This window comes from Doryrhamphus excisus, chromosome 11 (assembly GCF_030265055.1).
Source record: "Doryrhamphus excisus isolate RoL2022-K1 chromosome 11, RoL_Dexc_1.0, whole genome shotgun sequence".
NCBI lineage: Eukaryota > Metazoa > Chordata > Actinopteri > Syngnathiformes > Syngnathidae > Doryrhamphus > Doryrhamphus excisus.
This window is the reverse complement of record NC_080476.1, coordinates 16,804,994-16,825,131: the sequence shown is the minus strand read 5'-3', so window position 1 is coordinate 16,825,131 and position 20,138 is coordinate 16,804,994. Positions and strand designations below refer to the sequence as shown.

Genomic DNA, 20,138 nt, shown 5'->3' with positions numbered 1-20,138 from the left:
ATGGTGTTAAGATGTCTTTATTTCAATGCTGCCTTAAACTAGCAAGGCGGCCATTTTTATCAATGGAAAACCTGAACTCTGGGAAAACCCATTAAAAAAAAAAAATTTATTTGTAAAGGTTGAACCTTTAGCATCTTAAAAAATAATCATAGAGACGTTATAATAGTAGTACTGTGATGTGATTCAAAAATATCACGCATATCCACACCACCACCACCAAAGACAAAAGTAACACATTTTCATTTCATTTTTTTTTTTTTTTTGTCAAATTCCGTATTTTATGACTTCTAGTCCAGTTTGGATGTAATAGTTTAATAATTTCTACGATTAATATTACATTGAATGATGTAAACCTGATAAACAGTTAGCCCACAGTTGCTTATCTTAACGGCGCATGCTAATGCTACATCATTGTGTCATTCCATAACGGATGCTAAAGTGTTATTAGCATTAAAGCTAAACGGTCGGCTCGGATTGTTCTAAAAGTAAGGCTTTGATTTGAACAGTTATGCTGCTATGAGTGCGATTCAGTCCAAAATAAACTTGTTTATAAAATGTTCAAGAGTCATATCTTTATTGTAGAGTGTCTGTTTTTTTTTATTTTTTTTTTTTTACTTTACCTAATTTTATGTCAGTTGTTATGTTGATGTAAAAGTGAGCTGTAATGGTAGTTGGAGGGATAAAACATGCAAACAAACCCTCCAAAATGTGAAAAGATGTCTTCAAAATTTGCGCCTTCACTCTTAGCACAATCTTTCAAAAGTAAATTGTTTGACTACAGCCAATTTTTAGTCAAAAACATACATTTTTAAAGAAATATTGCCTATTTTTGGCCTAAATGTGGGGTCTCAAACATGTGGCCCGCGGGCCAAATGTGGCCCGCAGGACACTAGTTTGAGGCCCCCGCCTTGATATGAAAGTTTAATGTTGATATGGATGCTGTATGGTATCATGTATCCAGAAAAAATGATTAAGTTTGATTAATGTTCATGTTAAAGGTTAAATAACTGTTAATAGTTATCCTCCCTATCCGTGTGGAAGTGGTAAGTTTTTGGCTATTTAAGTTTAAAGGAAATAACTTGAAGGCTACCGTTTAGGTTGCTAGCTCTCTAGTTTGCGAGTTAGCATGTGTCTCAAGACCCTGCAGTTGCGCAATATGTTGTAAATAAAAAGAGTATAAATGTGACTATAGTCGTGTTTTGTCATGTCTACAGGGCTCTAATAATGCTTTGTTCATTTTAATCTGAAAAAAATAATTTGTCTACCCACCAACTATATGTGGTTTCTTAAGTTTTTATTATTTCCGGTTTTATTATTATTATTATATTTATTTATTTATTTATTACTGATTGATTTCTTTATTCTCGATTTGTTGATTTATTTTTCTGCAGAAAAATTTAAATTAAGATATTTGAGAACAGTGGAATGTTTTATCAGAGCTTTTATTGTAGAAAATCAGAACCAAAGCACTGAAAAAGTTTGTATATTTTTCTGTTTTTAATAAATGCGTTTTTTTTTTTTGGAAAACCTGATGCGGCCCAGCCTTGCCCAGACCCTAGCTCCAGTGGCCCCCAGGTAAATTGAGTTTGAGACCCTTGGCCTTAATGAAGCAGTTTTCAAATGAATTATGCTGTGCGGGAAAAAACAACAACATGGATCTCTCTCAATGTGGTTGGTTTATTATTTATGTCCAATATGTCTTCTTTTATGTTTACTTTGTTGGGTAATACATGTGTGAAGTTGAGTATAGGGGTGCTATTTCATGTCTGGAGGGCTCTAATAATGTTAAAACTTGTTAAAACTTTAATTTTTTTTTCACTTTTCCATTCATAAATAAGGAATCATGTTTCACGGAAATTTACTTATTAACTTATTTCTTTCTTTTTTATGAATGTTAGGTATTTTGTAGTAGTACGTGGGGAGTGACCTCATTTACAATGTGTGTCTTAAGCTGTAAAAAAAAATTGTATGATAAGCCACCCCCCCTCTCTTTCTGCTTAATGATGCCTTGCTCTAAAAATGTCCCTCACACACACACACGCTACTATAGTCAGAGTGGAAGAGGTGTTAAACTCGGACGTTAGGACCCTTTAACCAGGTAAGTACAATGTTCTAATTGAGTTTTAATTACTTTTAATCCTAACAATAACCACCATGTTGAGAATAAATAATTTCTTAGAATCATAAACGTATTATGATGGTGAAAATCCTCCCCTTTTGTTTAGGTTTGTGATGGTTTTTCATCTACAAATATTGTTTGTCGCTCTGCTGTGCAGCACTTTCTCCACCAGCATGCAAGGTAGGATATTTTATTTAATTTACTGCTTAAGTTGTTAAGTTCAAACCCTTTTTTTATTATTATTTATGTCTAATTGTAAGATGAGTCTTAGGGTGTATGCATATTGTAAATGAGTTTGATTGCAATGTAAAGCAAACAGTGTGCAGGACTTCAATCACCATTCACACGCTTTATATAAAGCCAGGTTACATGTCAAAATAATGGATGTGTGTACTTTAGCCATCACGTCATAGCATGTTTATCTTCAATAAAAAAAAAAATAAAAGAGATAAAAACATGATATATTTCTCACACGTCCCACCTAATGTTGTTCTGATTTTGTCGTCCTTCAGCGCCTCTTCTCAGCCTTTGGGGCAAAGTGGCGGAGTTCAACTTAGGTTGCAGCCACTGGAGACTAGAGGACGGGGTCTCCATCCCCACCTTGAACCACCTCACTGCGTGCCTGGACCTCAAGTTTAAGGTGCCTGCCAAGAGAAAAAAACTTATTTTGTGTATTTTATTTTTATTTATTCGTAATAACATTTAGAGTTATGAAAATACTCCATCATTCTAATTAATTCATTCATTTTGTACCGCTTTTCCTCACGAGGGTCGCGGGGGGTGCTGGAGCCTATCCCAGCTGTCTTCGGGCGGGGTACGCCCCGGACCGGTCGCCGGCCAATCACAGGGCACATATAGACAAACAACCATTGTTGCCAATTAACCTAGCATGTTTTTGGAATGTGGGAGGAAACCGGAGTACCCGGAGAAAACCCGGAGAGAACATGCAAATGTTCTCCCACATTCCAAAAACATGCTATGTTAATTGGCGACTCCAAATTGTCCATAGGTATGAATGTGAGTGTGAATGGTTGTTTGTCTATACTGTATGTGCCCTGTGATTGGCTGGCCACCACCAGGGTGTACCCCGCCTCTCGCCCATCTAATCTATCCATCTATGGATCTTTCCAGGCACCAGCTGGAACTCAGTGGACAGCCTTCATGTACCGCTATCCTGACACCCAGTGTGTAGGTCTTGGCGTGGGGGGTTGCAGGGATTGTTTGGTGGTCTGGTTGTTTGGCACAGAGTGGACCACCCTCCCAATCAGCCTTGGGGTAAAGGAGTGGCATTCTCTATGTATGACATGGTCTCATACTAAAGACAGGCCTCTGCTTTATGTCAATGGGACCCTGATGGACCTCATGGCGGGTAGGTGGCGCCACCCCTGCTGGCCGTTGTAAAAAATGCACATAATGTCTTTATTCAACCTTCCCGTCTTCTCTCCGGTAGTACAAGACTTTTCACCCTCCTGTTGCAAACCGGCTCCGAATGGTACGCTCACCCTGGGTGCCGCCCACGAGCTGGTGGACGGAAAAGTCCAGATCCTTCCGTCCACCATCTTGACCGGCACTGTGTCCCTGTTTCGACTGTGGGGGCAAGAGCGCAGCAGGCAGGAAGTGACGTCACTCAAGTGCACAGAGGGAGACCTGCTGCAGTGGGACAGCCACCTGTGGGACACACGGGTGTGTGCCCCCATCCCTGACCCTACGCTCAAGTGTGGTCAGTACATGATGATACCTGGGACACGTTCAGCTTAGACATGAAACATATCATACAGTAAGAGATATTTATCCATCCATTTACCATTCCTCCATCCATCAGTCTGTCGGTCCATCCATCCATCCTTCCATTCATCCAGCCATCTTTCTCTCAACATCCGCCCTTCTTCCATCCATCCAGCGACCAACTGCTCTGTTCATGTGTTCACCCATTCGTCTAACACCAATCCATCCATTCATCCATCGATACTATCTACTGAAATGATGGCATTGAATGTCTCTCTTAACACTTATTTCTCAACCAGTAACGCTGCATTTACGTCAGCTCCTCAGCCTTCCAGTGTTTATTCCTCCGTTTTTTTTTTACAGCCACTTTAGCAGCAGACGCCATGGTGGCTCTTCCTTTATGCCGTCAGCTCCCATTTTAAATATTGACCACCTGTCTTCAGGTCACTTAAACAAATATGGCTGCCAATCAATGGCGTTTACTGTACACACGAGGCATCAATCACATGGCTTTTATGTACTGTGTCATATTGCACTACTTGTATATATATGTTCAATGTTGTCAAAATCAGCCCTCAGGGCTTGGGCTCAGGGATTTGAACCCGGGACCTCTCACACCCGAAACGAGAATCATACCTCTAGACCAGGGGTCTCAAACTCAATTTACCTAGGGGCCACTGGAGCTAGGGTCTGGGCAGGGCTGGGCCGCATCAGGTTATAAAAAAAAACAAAAACAGAAAAATATACTAACTTTTTCAGTAGTTTGGTTCCGATTTTCTACAATAAAAGCCAAAACTTACCACTTACTAAAAAAACACTTACTTAAAAAAATTGCCAAAAACTTACAACTTCCACATGGATAGGGAGGATAACTATTAACAGTTATTTAACCTTTAACATGAACATTAATCAAACGTAATAATTTTTTCCGGGTACATGATACCATACAGCATCAATATCAAACTTGTGCGGGCCGCACTAACATTAAACTTTCATATCAAGGCGGGGGGCCTCAAACTAGTGTCGCCGTGTGTTTGAGACCCCTGCCCTAGACCAACGAGCCACATGGTTTTCCCTAAAGTCTAACCCACCAGTTCCTACTTTTGTGTTTTTCATCCGCCCATCACCGCAATAAGAGTGGTCCATTTACACAGTCAACGTGAAGTTCAGCATCATTCGATATGACGGCAACAACACGGAGCTCTACACGGCCAGAGACATTGCACATCGCTGGGTATTGTTTTACACAATAATACATCACCAAAATATGACCAGCTGAATGACGCTTTTCAACATGTTTCTGACTCTTTCAGCTCCGAGATGTGCTCCCGTCCAACATTTATTTACACAGAGTGTCTGTCTATGAAGCTGTCAGGTATCTCACTTCATTGGACCATCAATACTTATTCATGGTTCTTTAACAAAACTTTGTTTTAAACAGATTCAGCGCCAAAGACTCAAACATGCTGACAACATTGAGTCAAGGCAAACTGGTGAGCATACATTAATATTAAAGACTGTTCTATATTTATTTTTCATGTATTTATTCTGTATAAATTATGGATGAAGAGTGTCCTTTATGGACGGCACGTCACTTAACATGCACCTCTGAATCCCTGATGTCACTTCCTGATCACACGCCCAGAAGATATTTATTGAAACATACATACGTCTTATTTATGTCTTAAAGGGCTTATTTTATCTGATTGTATCTACTATAATAGGTAATATGAGTGTAAATGTGACTATAGGGGTGTTATTGTATGTATGGAGGGCTCTAACAGCTGCATGTAGAAGGTTGTAAACAGGTTTTCTATGCTCTAATTATGAAAATATTGGATTTATAAAGGCGGCACGGCGATTGAGTGGTTAGCGCGCAGAGGAGACCAGGGTTCAATTCCACCCTCGGCCATCTCTGTGTGGAGTTTGCATGTTCTCCCCGTGGGTACTCCGGTTTCGTCCCACATTCCAAAAACATGCTAGGTTAATTGACGACTCCAAATTGTCCATAGGTATGAATGTGAGTGTGAATGGTTGTTTGTCTATATGTGCCCTGTGATTGGCTGGCGACCAGTCCAGGGTGTACCCCGCCTCTCACCCGAAGACAGCTGGGATAGGCTCCAGCACCCCCCATGACCCTCGTGAGGAAAAAGCGGTAGAAAATGAATGAATGAATGAATGAGTGTCCTTTATCCCTCAGGTACGCTGGACCTCCTCCAATATTAACAGGTGAGATATTTTCCTTGTCTTATGAGCCACTTTAGCTTAAAAATGAACCGCACTAACGTCTGTGTTGTGTTTTGTAGGTTTGATTGCTTGGTCTACGTGAGCGTCATCCCCTGTGCGGACGTGGCAGCGGTGCAGGACACGATGCACGCCAACCTGGGTACCCCCTATCATGGTTTCGGTGATCTGATCCAAGTGCTGGCGGACGTAGCGAGCATAGAAACCACGCCTGTTGGTAGGGAAAGCCTACATTTCATAACATCAAAGGGGATGCTTTGGGTTACCATGACAACACATGCTAATAGTCTTATGTTCCGCCAGCTAGTTTCTCCCCTGACACGGTTCCCCCTCCCGTGACTACAAGATCTCCACCCGTCACAAACTTCACTATGATGACATCGGTGCTTACTTCCGCCTTCACTGAGACATCCTCAAATTTCTCAAGTGATCTGTACTTTGAGGTCAAGGTCAACGTGTCGATAAGAGGAGAGTGTGAAGCGGAGGATATTCTCGCCACGTGGGTGAGCATCCCTCCATAATATCATCTACAGTACCAGTCAAACGTTTGGTTTCTCATTTCTCATGGTCGAGTGTGTCTAAACGATGAATGCTAGTCTTTGTTTATCTTCACAGCTCAACGACACGCTACCCGATCACATGATGACGGTGCTAGGCCTTCAGCTGCTTCCCAAACATCAACGGTAACGTTCATGTTTTTCGCTTTTTCTACCTAAGCTCAATTTGGTCATGTCGCCCACAGACTTAAACTCAGCCGCGGGTGGGACCTGTCGGTTTCTGATGGGGTAAGAAAACTTCAAACATGGCCTCCATTTTAACAGACACTTTGCCTCATCCAACATCGTGCATCGTCCAATAAAAAAACAAACAACAAACACTCGGTGGACGAGTGGTTAGCATGCAGGAGACCTGAGTTCTATCGCACCCTCGGCCATCTCTGTGTGGAGTTTGCATGTTCTCCCCGTGAATGTGTGGGTTTTCTCCCACATTCCCAAAACATGCTAGGTTCATTCATTCATTTTCTACCGCTTATCCTCATGCCGGAACCTATCCCAGCTGTCTTCGGGCGAGAGGCGGGGTACACCCTGGACTGGTTGCCAGCCAATCACAGGGCACATATAGACAAACAACCATTCACACTCACATTCATACCTATGGACAATTTGGAGTCGCCAATTAGCCTAGCATGTTTTTGGAATGTGGGAGGAAACCGGAGTACCTGGAGAAAACCCACGCATGCACGGGGAGAACATGCAAACTCCACACAGAGATGGCCGAGGGTAGAATTGAACTCGGGTGTCCTAGCTGTGAGGCCTGCGCGCTAACCACTCCATCGCTGTGCAGCCTCTGTCAAAACTTAAATTATTAATTCATTCAATTTCTACCGTTTATCCTCATGAGGGTCACAGAGGTGCTGGAGCCTATCCCTGCTGTCTTCGGGCAAGAGGCGGGGTACACCCTGGACTGGTCGCCAGCCAATCACAGGGCACATATAGACAAACAACCATTCACACTCACATTCATACCTATGGACAATTTGGAGTCGCCAATTAACCTAGCATGTTTTTGGAATGTGGGAGGAAACCGGAGTACCCGGAGAAAACCCACGCATGCACGGGGAGAACATGCAAACTCCACACAGAGATACCCGAGAGTGGAATTGATGCTAGGTTAATTAGCGACTCCAAATTGTCCATAGGTATGAATGTGAGTGTGAATGGTTGTTTGTCTATATGTGCCCTGTGATTGGCTGTCCAGGGTGTACCTTGCCTCTCGCTTGAAGACAGCCGGGATAGGCTCCAGCACCCCCGCAACCCTCGTGAGCATAAACAGTAGAAAATGAATGAATAAATAATATTTGTAAAAATAAAGGCCCCTGTATAATACAGTAAATACCTGGTGCTCTCTGCAGGTGAGCCCCCTGCCACTGTATACACTATTTCCTATTATTACGTTTCATTTTATACATTTACACACTGCATTACACACCCAATACTCTCTGATACGAGGAAATAATACAGTATTTTTTTTTCTTTCTAGGTGTCTTCAAACACTGTGTCCAGGTATATGTCCCATACAACACATCCCACTGAACTAACATGAAGTGACCTTACATAAAACATGTCGTCATCACAGAGAGAGCTTCATCTTCCAGGTTGAGGTGAAGATGTGGCTTACAGACCCCCAGCAAGTTGAACAGCAGATACGAGATCTGCTCCTGGTGCCTTACAACCAAGGCTCCGTCTCCATAGAGACCGAAGACATAGAAATATGCCGCATCTGTAAGCCCGGGATAAAAAGGATGACTGTTTCAAGATGGTCACATGACCTGGTCTTGTGTCTTGCTTCTACAGTGAACGTGACCTGTCAGCCAGAGAGTCAGCAAACAAGAAGAGGTCTCTTTGAGTGGCCCGTCACTCCAGGAGGGAAAAATGCTTCTCAGCCTTGCCCGAAAAACCCTCAACGCAGTGGCACAAGACACTGGTGAGACCGTGGCTACTACAAAATTTATATATCTTCTCACAAGACTTTGGTAGGATTTTCATTCATTCATTCATTTTCTACCGCTTTTTCCTCACGAGGGTCGCGGGGGTGCTGGAGCCTATCCCAGCTGGGGTACACCTTGGACTGGTCGCCAGCCAATCACAGGGCACATATAGACAAACAACCATTCACACTCGCATTCATCTATGGACAATTTGGAGTCGCCAATTAACCTAGCATGTTTTTGGAATGTGGGAGGAAACCGGAGTACCCGGGAAAAACCCACGCATGCACGGGGAGAACATGCAAACTCCACACAGAGATGGCCGAGGGTGGAATTGAACCCTGGTCTCTTAGCTGTGAGGATTGCGCGCTAACCACTAGTCCACCGTGCCGCCCTGGTAGGATTTTATACAAAAATAATTGATTAACTAAAAGTACTGATGTATCTAAAATCCTTATTGGTATTTTGAGGAAAATTAGTACATTGAGGTTCTTGGGAAATATTTTGTACAACTATCGTTTTATAGATCCTACAGTAAGACTGTCGGATTTAGTATAAAAATAATACAAAGACAAGACATTTCTTCAGCCAATCAGAGGTGGACTTACTGGTGTGTTTTGGATCATTGTCCTGCTGCAGAACCCAAGTTGGTTTCAGCTTGAGGTCAAGAACAGATGGCCGGATAGTCTCCTTCAGGATTTTTTGGTTCCATTTATCACAGAAAGTCTTCCAGGTCCTGAAGCAGCAAAACAGCCCCAGACCATCACACTACCTCCACAATATTTTACTGTTCATTATGTTATTTTTCTGAAATGCGGCTTTACTTTTCCTAAAGTTCTTGGACATCATCAAGATGCTTTCTGGCAAAATCGAGACAAATCTGGTTTTCGGCGTTTTTCTTGTGGTGGAGTCATGAACACAGACCTTAACTGAGGCAAGTGAGGCCTGTGGGTCTTTGGTTGTTGTTGTGGGGTCTTTTGTGACCTGTTGGATGAGTCGTCGCTGCACTTTTTGGGTAATTTCGGGAAGGTCCCGGGATGGTTCACCACTGTTGCATCGTTGCAGGCAGGACCCATTTAAGTGATTTCTTAATTGACATAGAGATAGACATAGACTTTCTTTATTGTCATTGCACAATAACACAGCAGTGAAATTGCCAACGAAATGTCGTTGCCTGGCTCCCGTGTAATAATAAATAATAAATAAGAATGTGGAGAATGAATAGATTACATCAAATATGAACAACAATGTACAGCGTAAACAGTAATTTGTACAAATAATTTAAATAATTTGAGAACAGGTAGATGGATTTTTTAAATAATATAATATATATTTAGTAATATTTAAATTAGTTTGACCAACATGCAATCAGGACTTTTTCACACCACAATTTTTCTTTTACAAAATGAATAACAATAGATAACTTTAATGAAAACAAGCAGTCTGAATGGTTATTTTATATATTTATGGCTAAGCTTTCTCATATTCATCTATTTATTTGTACTGCAATATTCCGTCCTGTTTTCTTCCCATGAGAACACACTGCAGAGTGTGTACTTAAGACCGCTGTGACCTGCAGGGAGCTCATTTTATAGCGTGTGTCAACATGAACGCTTCAATAAATTTGTCTATTTGAGTTCTGATTACATCCGCTGGTATATATTTACATGTGTTGTGTGTTGACTCAGTCGGTGCTGTAAAAGCAGAAGCTTGCTCAAGATATATTCGCACAATCTTTTTCGACCTTTAACTAGAATGGTATGAAGATCTTTTTAGAACAAAAAATATGTGACAAGAACAATGTAATTTGTAAATGTACTCCTCTACTAGTAAACTGAGTTTCAGCACCCATTGGATGGCCCCAAACCTCCAAGAGTGCCCTATAGTGGTGGAAACCATCCTTGATCTTGACCAAGTGGAAGTCACTCCAGGTAGTTTTTAATTCAATATTGTCAAATGTGTTTGTGAATGGTTCAAAAATTTACTGTAAATGATTGATGTGCAGATAATGCCATGGACGTTATGGAGATAATGCATGGTTTACTGAAGAACCACTCCAACCTCAGCTACCAGGAGCTGGACACTGTGCTCAATAAGCTGAAGGACGTGGTGAACGTCAGCATGGTGACGCCAGTCCTGGGCACGGCAGTCATCAACACCGTCTCGGACATACTGGAGTCTCACAGCTTCCTCTTACCCTTCACTAATACGTAATGTAATATGTAACTGTATTAAGATAGAGGAAGAAACTGAGATTTTACCTTCTCTGTGGAACCCTCCAGGATTCTGAACATCACAGAGGCAGTAGGAGACCGCATGGTGGGAATGGAAAACTCGTCAAATCTTGTCGCTCCGGCCGTGGTGGTCTCAATGGTGGACGTGGTTCCAAGAGAGTTTGCTGGTTTGACTTTTGGAGTGTCTTCGGATAGGACGGGCTCCAAGCCTGAGGTAGGACCAACGCCTTGGGGGAACATGATGGAACACATTTACTGTATGAGTCTTATGTCTCATCATGGCTTATTTTTTCTGTATGAGTGTAAAGGTGATTATAGGGGTGTTAGTTCATGTGTAGAGGGCTCTAATCATGTAAAAAAACAGGTTTATAAATGAGGATTCCTACTTTGTGGATATTTACTTATCACAGTCGGTTCTGGAACCAATTAACCGTGATGAATGAGGGATGACTTTTGATGTCAGTGTCGTAGAAAGTGTCGGATTTCGGAGTCGCCACAGCAGATCCTTTTGATCCACATACTGATTTTTGGATTGAACCCTTTATATTCCGGATGCCCTTCCTGACCGATGAAAACCGATGCTAACCACTACCTAGTGATTGTCTAACTACTGTTTATGTTTTAGATTTTTCTAAACAGGCTTCCTCTTAAAGACACGGTGGCTTTCATAGCCCTGCCCTCCATTCTGCAACACAGCTTCCCGCCCAACCAGAGCGCGCAGAGGATCCAGTTTCAGTTCTATGGCGTGTCGCAACTCTTCAGGGTACCCCGATCATAGGAATCCAAACTCTCAATAAACGTCTATGAGTGATGACTAAATGTAGTGTTTTTGTTTCTAGGACAACCACCAGAAGCAGATTCTGAACAGCTTTGTGGTGTCAGCCAGCGTGAGCAACGCCACCTCTCAAATACAAGACCTTGAAGTTGACATTAAAATCGTACTGCACCACCTCCAACCTATTTATGTAAGAACGCCGCTAAAGGTCACTATTGGGCACCTTTAATACGTTTATATCTCTATCTCAGCAACACATGGACACACAGTGTGTGTATTGGAACTTCAATGAAAACAGTAAGAGCTGATTTAAAAAAAAAAAGAATTAATCACTTTGCTGTCACCTTGTAACGTGTGTGTGTGTGTGTGTGTGTTGTCCCACAGACGGACATGGAGGATGGGACCCTCGTGGTTGCAGGAAACACAACAGCAGCCTGGATTTCACAACATGTTTGTGTGATCATCTCACACACTTTGGAGTTCTTCTGGTACCGCTTTCTATTTATTACATATAGTACACACATGCTGGACACTTCATTAGGTACACCTGCATTATCTAATGCAAAGACTAGTACAATATTGAACAAAGTAGATGTTCTCCTAAGATTTTAGTATACGTTTGTATAAAATGTATTTATAGATGTGTACACAAGACTTTAGTAGGAGTTTGTAAAAGTAGGAAATGGTCTTACAAGACTTAAAGTAGCATTCTTTAGAAAATATATTGGTCAGACTTTAGTAGGATTTTGCATGAAAATTTAGTAGGATTTTGCACATATATGTCAGACAAAAGATTAGATTAAGGCTCTTACAAGGCATTATAGTTTGTGTATTTACAACTGTCATGTGATTTAGTTGGATATGTGTCCCAAAACACATATACATATGTATATATATTGTCTGATTGTCTCAGATTTTAGTAGGATTTTGTACAAAATCATGTTTGCATAAAACTTTTGTAGGATTTTTTTTACAAACAAATTCCAGTCGATAAATGGTTTTATAAGAATTTAGCAGTATTTTTTTTATAGTTTTTCTCCCAAATTGTACATAATTAATGCAAAACATTAATTATAAACATCAGTAGAAATCGTAACAATTAATCGTGTTCTCACAAAGATTTAGTCGGATTTTGTATAAAATGAGACTTGAATGTGAATGGTTGTTTGTCTATATGTGCCCTGTGATTGGTTGGCGACCAGTCCAGGGTGTACCCCGCCTCTCGCCCGAAGACAGCTGGAGCAGGCTCCAGCACCCCTGTGAAGATAAGTGGTAGAAAAATGCAAAATTAATATTTTCAAAAGGCCTTTGGAGGATTTTGTCCAAAGATATCGATAGATACTGTAAGATTTTAGTTGGATTTTGTATACAATAATGTTCTCACAAGGTTTTAATAGGATTTACATATGTCTATGAATACATATGTTTGCATATTCTATTGATACAGCTCTTGTATTGGAGCGTTTGTGCAGGTGTACCTAATGTTATGTCCAGTCTCCAGATATTGGAGATATTAACAATATCAATATATGTGTTTGTTGTGTATGTGTGTCCAGGATGTCACCAGGGCCCCAGTGGACAAAGCTAATGAGCATAGGCTGACGATCATCACGTATTGTGGATGTGGAGTCTCCTCACTGTTTTTGGGAATAACGGTCCTCACGTACACAGCTTTTCAGTAAGACTCCAAGATCTTATTAGAAGGTCGGACCGTTTAAGACGTAAAATCTTTTCTTCTTCTCCTTTAGCAAGCTCCGTCGAGACTACCCCTCCAAGATCCTTATCAACCTCTCGCTGGCCCTGCTGGGTCTGAACCTGGCATTCTTGCTCGACTCCTGGCTCTCCTCCTGGGGAATAGACGGCCTCTGCATGGCCGCCGCAGCAACGCTCCACTACTTCCTACTGGCGTCATTTACCTGGATGGGACTGGAGGGTGTCAATATGTACTTCGCCCTCGTCAAGGTCTTCAACGTCTACGTGCCGTCCTACATGCTCAAGTTTTGTGCTCTGGGATGGGGTGAGTTAAAGGCTGCCATATTTTAATGCTGAGAGTTAGACATGGTTGTCATGGTGCTTCCAGGTATCCCCTTGGTCATTTGTATTCTGGTGCTCGTGGTGAACAGAGATGCCTACGGCAGCCACCTCTACAACGATGCTCTTACCAGAACGGAGTCACTTGACAACTCCGACAACTTGTAAGTTGACATTTAAGCACCGACGGAGAGAAAACCATATTTGCCTTTAAAGTTATTTTCCCCCCATCATGTCTCTAGCTGTTGGCTTCAGGACGACGTTACCTTCTACGTGTCTGTGGTCGCCTACGCCTTGTTGATGTTCCTCTTTAATATTGCCGTAAGTCATACTCAATACCTGCGATTGGCTGGCGAGCAGTCCAGGGTGTACCCCCGCCTCTCACCCAAAGACAGCTGGGATAGGCTCCAGCATACCTATGACCCTAGTGAGGATAAGCGGCATAAAAAAATGGATGGATGTATAATATATTCTTGAAAATGCAACACACTACTATTTTAGGCTGCACGGTGTAAAGTGGTTAGCACGCAGGCCTCACAGCTCGGAGACCTGAGTCCAATTCCACCCTCGGCCATCTCTGTGTGGAGTTTGCATGTTCTCCCCGTGCATGCGTGGGTTTCCTCCCACATTCCAAAAACATGCTAGGTTAATTAGCTACTCCAAATTGTCCATAGGTATGAATGTGAGTGTGAATGGTTGTTTGTCTATATGTGTCCTGTGATTGGCTGGCGACCAGTCCAGTCGCCCGAAGACAGCTGAGATAGGCTTCAGCACCCCTGCAACTCCAGTGAGGATAAGCGGTAGAAAATTAATGAATACTACTATTTTTACCACTAATAAAAAAAAATGCACTAATACGACGATAAATGTTTTTCTAATGCAAACTCCCCATAGTAAAGGTCTGGTAATGTAATAAAATAGATAAAAATAATAATGCAAAATATAACTCCATCTATTATTTTAATGGACTGACCCAATAAGAATAATAACACTGTAAAATTGCTACTACAATAATAATAATAATAATAATATACTTCTCTAACTATCATACAAGGTTTTTGTGGTGGTCCTGATCCAGATTCGCCACATGCGGGCAAAAGGTCCAAGTGGGACACGTGGAGGACTGATGCACGACCTAAAAGGGATCGCCACTCTCACTTTACTACTGGGACTCACATGGACTGTGGGTTTTTTTACATGGGGGCCGGCTCGACTGGTTCTGCTGTATATGTTCTCTGTACTTAACACCATGCAAGGTAAAAAAGCAGTGACAGTGTGGTGAGGTACTTTGGTGTTTATGTTTAGGTGGCTCTTAGGTTTCTGTTGATTTTTACTTAAGAATATGTTAAAAATGATTGTAATTATACATAAAATTCATTTAGAATACAAAACATTCTTACCTGCTAGGTGGAATTCTGTTTCTGTTATTCATTTTCTAGGGATGTTCATCTTTCTCTTCCACTGTCTGATGAAGGAAAATGTCAGAAAACAGTGGAGGATCCATCTCTGTTTTGGGAAATTTCGACTTGAAGAGCACTCAGGTACTTTTTCCCCACTCTAATGTCAATCCACAATAGATTGTTGGCTTTGTGAACGTTGGACTTGCTGTCTTCCAGAGTGGAGCCACTCTGTGTCCGTTGCCAAACCCGCACAAAGGTTACCGTCAGTCCGCTCCATCAAATCCAGCTCCACCGACAGCACCTCGGCCTCCTCCGAGTCCAGCCAGAGGGGCTGGTCCTGCAAGAGACCTGACCTGGGTGAGGACCACCACTGATGTACATCTCATTGGAGATTTACACAGCCCTTATTGAGATATGTAAATCAATCCTGCAGGTCATTTTATGAATCCCCTGACTTTTCCACGTGCCCAGATGAGCCATTCAGGTGGTGGCACTGCGTGTGAGCCCACCACAAGGGTGACAAAACACCCCCCTCCACCCAGCATCGACACTGAAAAGTTTCATTAAGTCTCCCTAATTGTATCATGAAACACTATTGTTCTTTGTTTCTGCTAAGTATCACAAAGCATCATGCAATTATGAAAACATTACATCAGGACCAAGGAGGAGCCTGTTGCCAAGCAACTGGTGAGGAGACATTGTGACTATGAGACACACAAAAACGCACAACATGATGCAAGTCAGACTCATGGTCCTTTGATGAAGCTGATCATTTTGGAATATTATTTATAACACTTACTGCATTTATAACATACTATATGTCCATTGTGCTTATGTTTAGCTTTGTTGCTAACTGTGCTAAACAATTTAAATTAATATTTGACAGCTATGTATACGTATGTATAATAAAGGGAATCAATACACAAACCTGTGAATTACACTGTTTCGCCAAACTGGCTTTATATAGAATATCAACGGTGCAAAACGTATACTTTTGAACTAATAGACGGCAACAATGCACCAAAATGTAGCTTTAAATAACCAAACATGTTTACCAACGGAGCTTGAAGAGATTAAACACAAACTAAACCTCAAGGAGTGTCTTCAGGCACTGAAGCAGTTCACCAGCTTCTTGGCGTTCCAGGGACCAGCATGGATGCCGAGGAAGTATTGCTTGACCAGTTCTTTGGCCGTCTGGTAGACCAACGCCTCCGCCTGTACACATGATAGTCTGCTGAGTTGGGCACACAGGTTTAAAAAAAAAAAAAAAATTCACCTTGACACTGTGGTAAGTGGGCAGACCCAGCAAGTGGCCATGTCCCCCCAGCGGGGCCACTTGGCAGAAATAACTGAAAAGAGCTCGCTTGCACAGCCTACTGGAGAAGCCGGGTCCGCTCATGGAAGGGGAACTGGAAGGTGATCATGGAGGTTTCAATGTTTTGGTTTGACACCTCACGAAAACTTTCTATTGTTTTAGTTTTCTCAAAACAGGTCTCTGCAGGTGCTCGACACTACCTGTCATCAATGAGGCCTTTGCCGCTGTCCACCACCTCGATGTCTTTGTCCCCGAGACACCAGTTGATGCTGAGGACGTCATGTTGCGGCCACCCCTCTCTGGCTGTCACCTCATCGCAGTGCAGAAAGATGATTTTCTGCTTCTTGTACCATGCCGGTAGGATGTTGTCCCAGCCTTCGCCCAGACGTTCGTTGGTTATCTCTGCCATGTTGTGTACGTACATCTTCTGGCCCCCTGCATGGTAACAGTGTCCACATTAAATCCCCAGTATATGTCGGTGGAATATGTTTGCTGTGTGACGTTACCAAGCACCATGCTGGTGATGTAGATTGGCTGGATGAAGTGACTCAGCAAAGCGCCTTGTACCCCCACAAAGGTCCACATGCACAGCTTGTCACTGCCCGACATGCTGCACACTTTGGCGCCCAAGTAGCTCGGTTCAAGGTAGGAGGCCGGTATGAGCTGATTCTTGGCATGGTACTGCAGCTTCAGAGGGGTCGATGTGTTGTTGTAGGTCGGGCCCCTAACGCAGACTCCATTGATGAATACACAAATAAGGTGAAAATTGTCTGCACACACAGGAACAAACTCAACAAACCTCAAGTGGAGGTTTTTAGCAGCCCCTTCAAGACACTGATTGGTGTAGAGGTGCAGACTGGTCTTCGCTTTAAGCTGAAGCTGTGGTCCGTCTGTGCTGCTCTCAAATATGCAATGCTCTTTAACCCCAGGATCGGCGCTGAAGAAGAGCAGAAGCTGCTTGTAGAGGAACCTGAAGACAAAAAACAACAACTGTCATCACTCCGAAACACAAGTATCAGGTATGATTACCACGTTGTGTACCTCCTCAGTGCCCGCCTGGCAATGATGACGGCGTGACAGTCGTGTACGATGTTGCCGTTGAAGCAAAGCCAATTTGTGCAGCTCAAGCGGCCGGCTCCTAGCGCCACCACTTGGTAACGATCACATGTCTGACCCACTGTGTCCAAACATTATTGGATGTCAACCAGCATCACTGACTACCGTATTTTCTGGACTATAAGTCACTCCGGAGTATAAGTCGCACAAGCCCAAAAATGCATAATTCGGTATAAAAAAACATACATAAGTCGCAGTGGAGTATAAGTTGCATTTTTTGCAGGTAATTTATTTGACAAACTACTTGACCAAAACAGACATTACGTCCTCTTGGTTTTGGTAACATAAATATTTTTCCCATTTATAAGTCGCTTTGGAGTATAAGTCGCAGGAACAGCCAACCTAGGAAAAAAAAGTGGCACTTATAGTCCAGAAAATACGGTAATCGACTGAAAAACAAATCGTTACCGTCCAAATACCGTATTTTCTGGACTATAAGTATAAATTACCTGCAAAAAATGCAACTTATACTCCAGTGCGACTTATGTATGTTTTTTATACCGAATTATGCATTTTTGACCTTGTGCGACTTATACTCCGGAGCGACTTATAGTCCAGAAAATACGGTATTTGGACGGTAACGATTTGTTTTTCAGTCGATTACCGTATTTTCTGGACTATAAGTCGCTCCGGAGTAAAAGTCGCACAATGCCAAAAATGCATACTTAGGTAGAAAAAAAAACCCATACATAAGTCGCACTGGAGTATAAGTCGCATTTTTACGAGTAATTTATTTGACAAACTACTTGACCAAAACAGACATTACGTCCTCTTGGAAGGCAAGTTCTAACAATAAAAGAATAGAGAACAGGCTGAATAGGTGTAAGATATGCTAACACAATGCTTATTCAGCTACACAAAAAATAAACATGAACAGAAAAGGTGTCCAGTGTTTATGTAACATAAACACTTTTTTCATTTATAAGTCGCTCTGGAGTATAAGTCGCAGGAACAGCCAACCTATGAACTTATAGTCCGGAAAATACGGTAATTTAGTGAGATAACCATAGTGAGACAAGTGACTTACATCTTACAATTACAAATGCTGCCATGTGGCTCTTAGAGTCGTAAAGATTCGGACACATCTTCAGGAGGCTGTCAAACTTGTCACTGCTTATTGCCGCCATGTGCTTTTTGTGGAAGTCTGTATCCCAAACTAAAAAGACAAAGTCGATTATAATGAACAACTCAATGGCGACAAAATTAGGTACAGGTGTAATGATAGTGATGTTTTAAACAGAACTCGAATCCGGCAAAGGGGAAGATGAAGTTTCCAGTTCGGCTGACGTTTCAGTGGAACTCTTGACAAGGTTATCAGGACAGGCTGTAAACAGAGAGTGAGAACATTAACAAAGGTAATAACCAAACAGGTAACTTTAAAGATACATTTGCACCTTCGCTCTCTGCACCCACGACAATCCCAGAGTCCTTGGTCTTCTCTTCATCTGACGACACGCTCTCAATAAGAGACATGCCAGACATACAAAGGAAAGCCAGTTCGTTCGAGTCTTCTTCCTTAAGAAGCATCACAGGAGAATCTTTATTTTAGGTTTTATGAACTGTATCTATTTTGTCTCGAATGTCACACATTATCTGCTGTTTCTTTACCTCATCTTGAACCAAGAATGTACTCGGTTCAAGCACATCTGCAAGTTTTGGGGTGGACATCCTCTGCGTTGCCAGTTTGCAACCCTCTTCACTCACATTGTTATCATCGCTAAAAACAGACAAATTTTGGGTTAAATTAACAAAAGCAAATATTTTTGTTGATACGCACATTTGAATGGAAACGAGCTATATTAAAAATATGTCTGAATAAACAATTGTAGCAACAGAATGCTCAACCACCATACTTTAAAGTGTCATCCATCCAGTGGACCTGAGGACCTTTATGGTTCCATTTGCTGTGGTTTAAGCTCGCAGCACCTCTCGTAGGACTGCGTTTTTCTTCACTCATCATGCCTTTATCCACCTATTACAAAATTAAACACAAGCTATAATTTCTATGGTGTTAAATGCCCCTGTTGCTAGTAAACTAGCCAAGCTAAAATAAAGTCAAAAACTAACAACTAGCTATTATTATTATATTTCTTACAATCATTCCTAGCATAAACAAAACAACTACCCATTATCATGGCGTCTAATTCATATAAATATACAAATAAATATACGAATAAACACTCACACTCACCACAGAGCAGTGAATGACGTCAATGTGGTCGAATTGTAACTGATGGCGCCAGTTTACTCAAAACAAAAAGTGACCGGAAGCGAATTATGAACCAAAGTTTAAAACAGCCTCTGATTGGTTCAGCAGTAACAAACCGTCTCCACTAGAGAGCACCTTACTCTTAACCAGGAAATGAATTCAGCGCTTCTTATAAGTGCTGTGGCGGGTGAGTGTATATGCCACGAATACTTTTATTGTGCACCATTGCTGTGTGTTTTAGTTTTCTGTGGTGTCGAAGTTGCTGACTGGCATTTACCAAAACTTGGTCCCTCTCATGTAGCAAATCAATTGACGCATAAATTATACACCAAAGAATAAATTGCTCCCTGATTGGTGGGGTGTGGGGCATTTGATACCTTTTCACCAATCAAAGAGTGCCTTACTCAACCACGGAAATGAGTTTGCAGATTAAGTTGTTACAAAGTCCGCTAAGTAAGTCTTATTTTTCTATAATCACTGTG

The 20,138-nt window shown here is 41.9% G+C and overlaps 2 protein-coding genes across 7 annotated transcripts; one reads left to right on the top strand and one right to left on the bottom strand.

Moving 5' to 3' along the window:
* Positions 1-135: 135 nt before the first annotated feature.
* Positions 136-16,158, top strand: LOC131138256 (adhesion G-protein coupled receptor G4). Of its 5 annotated transcripts, none has more exons than XM_058087047.1 (30): positions 136-2,299; positions 2,632-2,759; positions 3,251-3,488; positions 3,570-3,839; positions 4,981-5,078; positions 5,158-5,219; positions 5,286-5,337; positions 6,045-6,073; positions 6,151-6,305; positions 6,392-6,591; positions 6,704-6,771; positions 6,831-6,873; positions 8,129-8,151; positions 8,225-8,370; positions 8,443-8,572; positions 10,407-10,507; positions 10,582-10,786; positions 10,859-11,024; positions 11,436-11,573; positions 11,650-11,748; positions 11,837-11,882; positions 11,970-12,073; positions 13,142-13,263; positions 13,334-13,602; positions 13,666-13,780; positions 13,859-13,937; positions 14,671-14,872; positions 15,056-15,157; positions 15,233-15,373; positions 15,450-16,158. In XM_058087047.1, the coding sequence occupies exons 1-30, from the start codon at positions 2,233-2,235 to the stop codon at positions 15,581-15,583; spliced, it is 3,732 nt and encodes a 1,243-aa protein (XP_057943030.1). In that variant the 5' UTR covers positions 136-2,232; the 3' UTR covers positions 15,584-16,158. The 5 variants fall into 5 exon arrangements, 4 of the variants coding, with proteins under 4 accessions (XP_057943030.1, XP_057943029.1, XP_057943031.1 ...); XM_058087046.1 differs by having other exon boundaries at positions 11,650-11,775; XM_058087048.1 differs by lacking the exon at positions 14,671-14,872 and having other exon boundaries at positions 11,650-11,775; positions 15,091-15,157.
* Positions 15,808-19,908, bottom strand: adad2 (adenosine deaminase domain containing 2). 2 transcript variants are annotated; one of them, XM_058087051.1, is made up of 12 exons: positions 19,633-19,908; positions 19,301-19,419; positions 19,056-19,164; positions 18,842-18,962; positions 18,691-18,771; positions 18,475-18,603; positions 17,373-17,508; positions 17,131-17,301; positions 16,838-17,055; positions 16,532-16,766; positions 16,293-16,425; positions 15,808-16,231 (listed from the first exon to the last, which is right to left on the bottom strand). In XM_058087051.1, the coding sequence occupies exons 2-12, from the start codon at positions 19,405-19,407 to the stop codon at positions 16,121-16,123; spliced, it is 1,551 nt and encodes a 516-aa protein (XP_057943034.1). In that variant the 5' UTR covers positions 19,408-19,419; positions 19,633-19,908; the 3' UTR covers positions 15,808-16,120. The 2 variants fall into 2 exon arrangements, with proteins under 2 accessions (XP_057943034.1, XP_057943033.1); XM_058087050.1 differs by having other exon boundaries at positions 15,809-16,231; positions 19,639-19,907.
* Between the last annotated feature and the right edge of the window lie 230 nt (positions 19,909-20,138).

What these genes read in the sequence shown, in the direction of transcription:
- LOC131138256 (XM_058087046.1), top strand. Translation starts at nt 2,233, where the DNA reads ATGGTTTTTCATCTACAAATATTGTTTGTCGCTCTGCTGTGCAGCACT. An exon ending in GAGACATTGCACATCGCTGG is followed by an intron (nt 5,079 to 5,157) that starts GTATTGTTTTAC and finishes TGACTCTTTCAG; the next exon opens with CTCCGAGATGTGCTCCCGTC. An exon ending in CATTGAGTCAAGGCAAACTG is followed by an intron (nt 5,338 to 6,044) that starts GTGAGCATACAT and finishes TTTATCCCTCAG; the next exon opens with GTACGCTGGACCTCCTCCAA.
- adad2 (XM_058087051.1), bottom strand. Translation starts at nt 19,407, where the DNA reads ATGATGAGTGAAGAAAAACGCAGTCCTACGAGAGGTGCTGCGAGCTTA. An exon ending in CATCACCAGCATGGTGCTTG is followed by an intron (nt 16,767 to 16,837) that starts GTAACGTCACAC and finishes GTTACCATGCAG; the next exon opens with GGGGCCAGAAGATGTACGTA. An exon ending in AAAGGCCTCATTGATGACAG is followed by an intron (nt 16,426 to 16,531) that starts GTAGTGTCGAGC and finishes ATCACCTTCCAG; the next exon opens with TTCCCCTTCCATGAGCGGAC.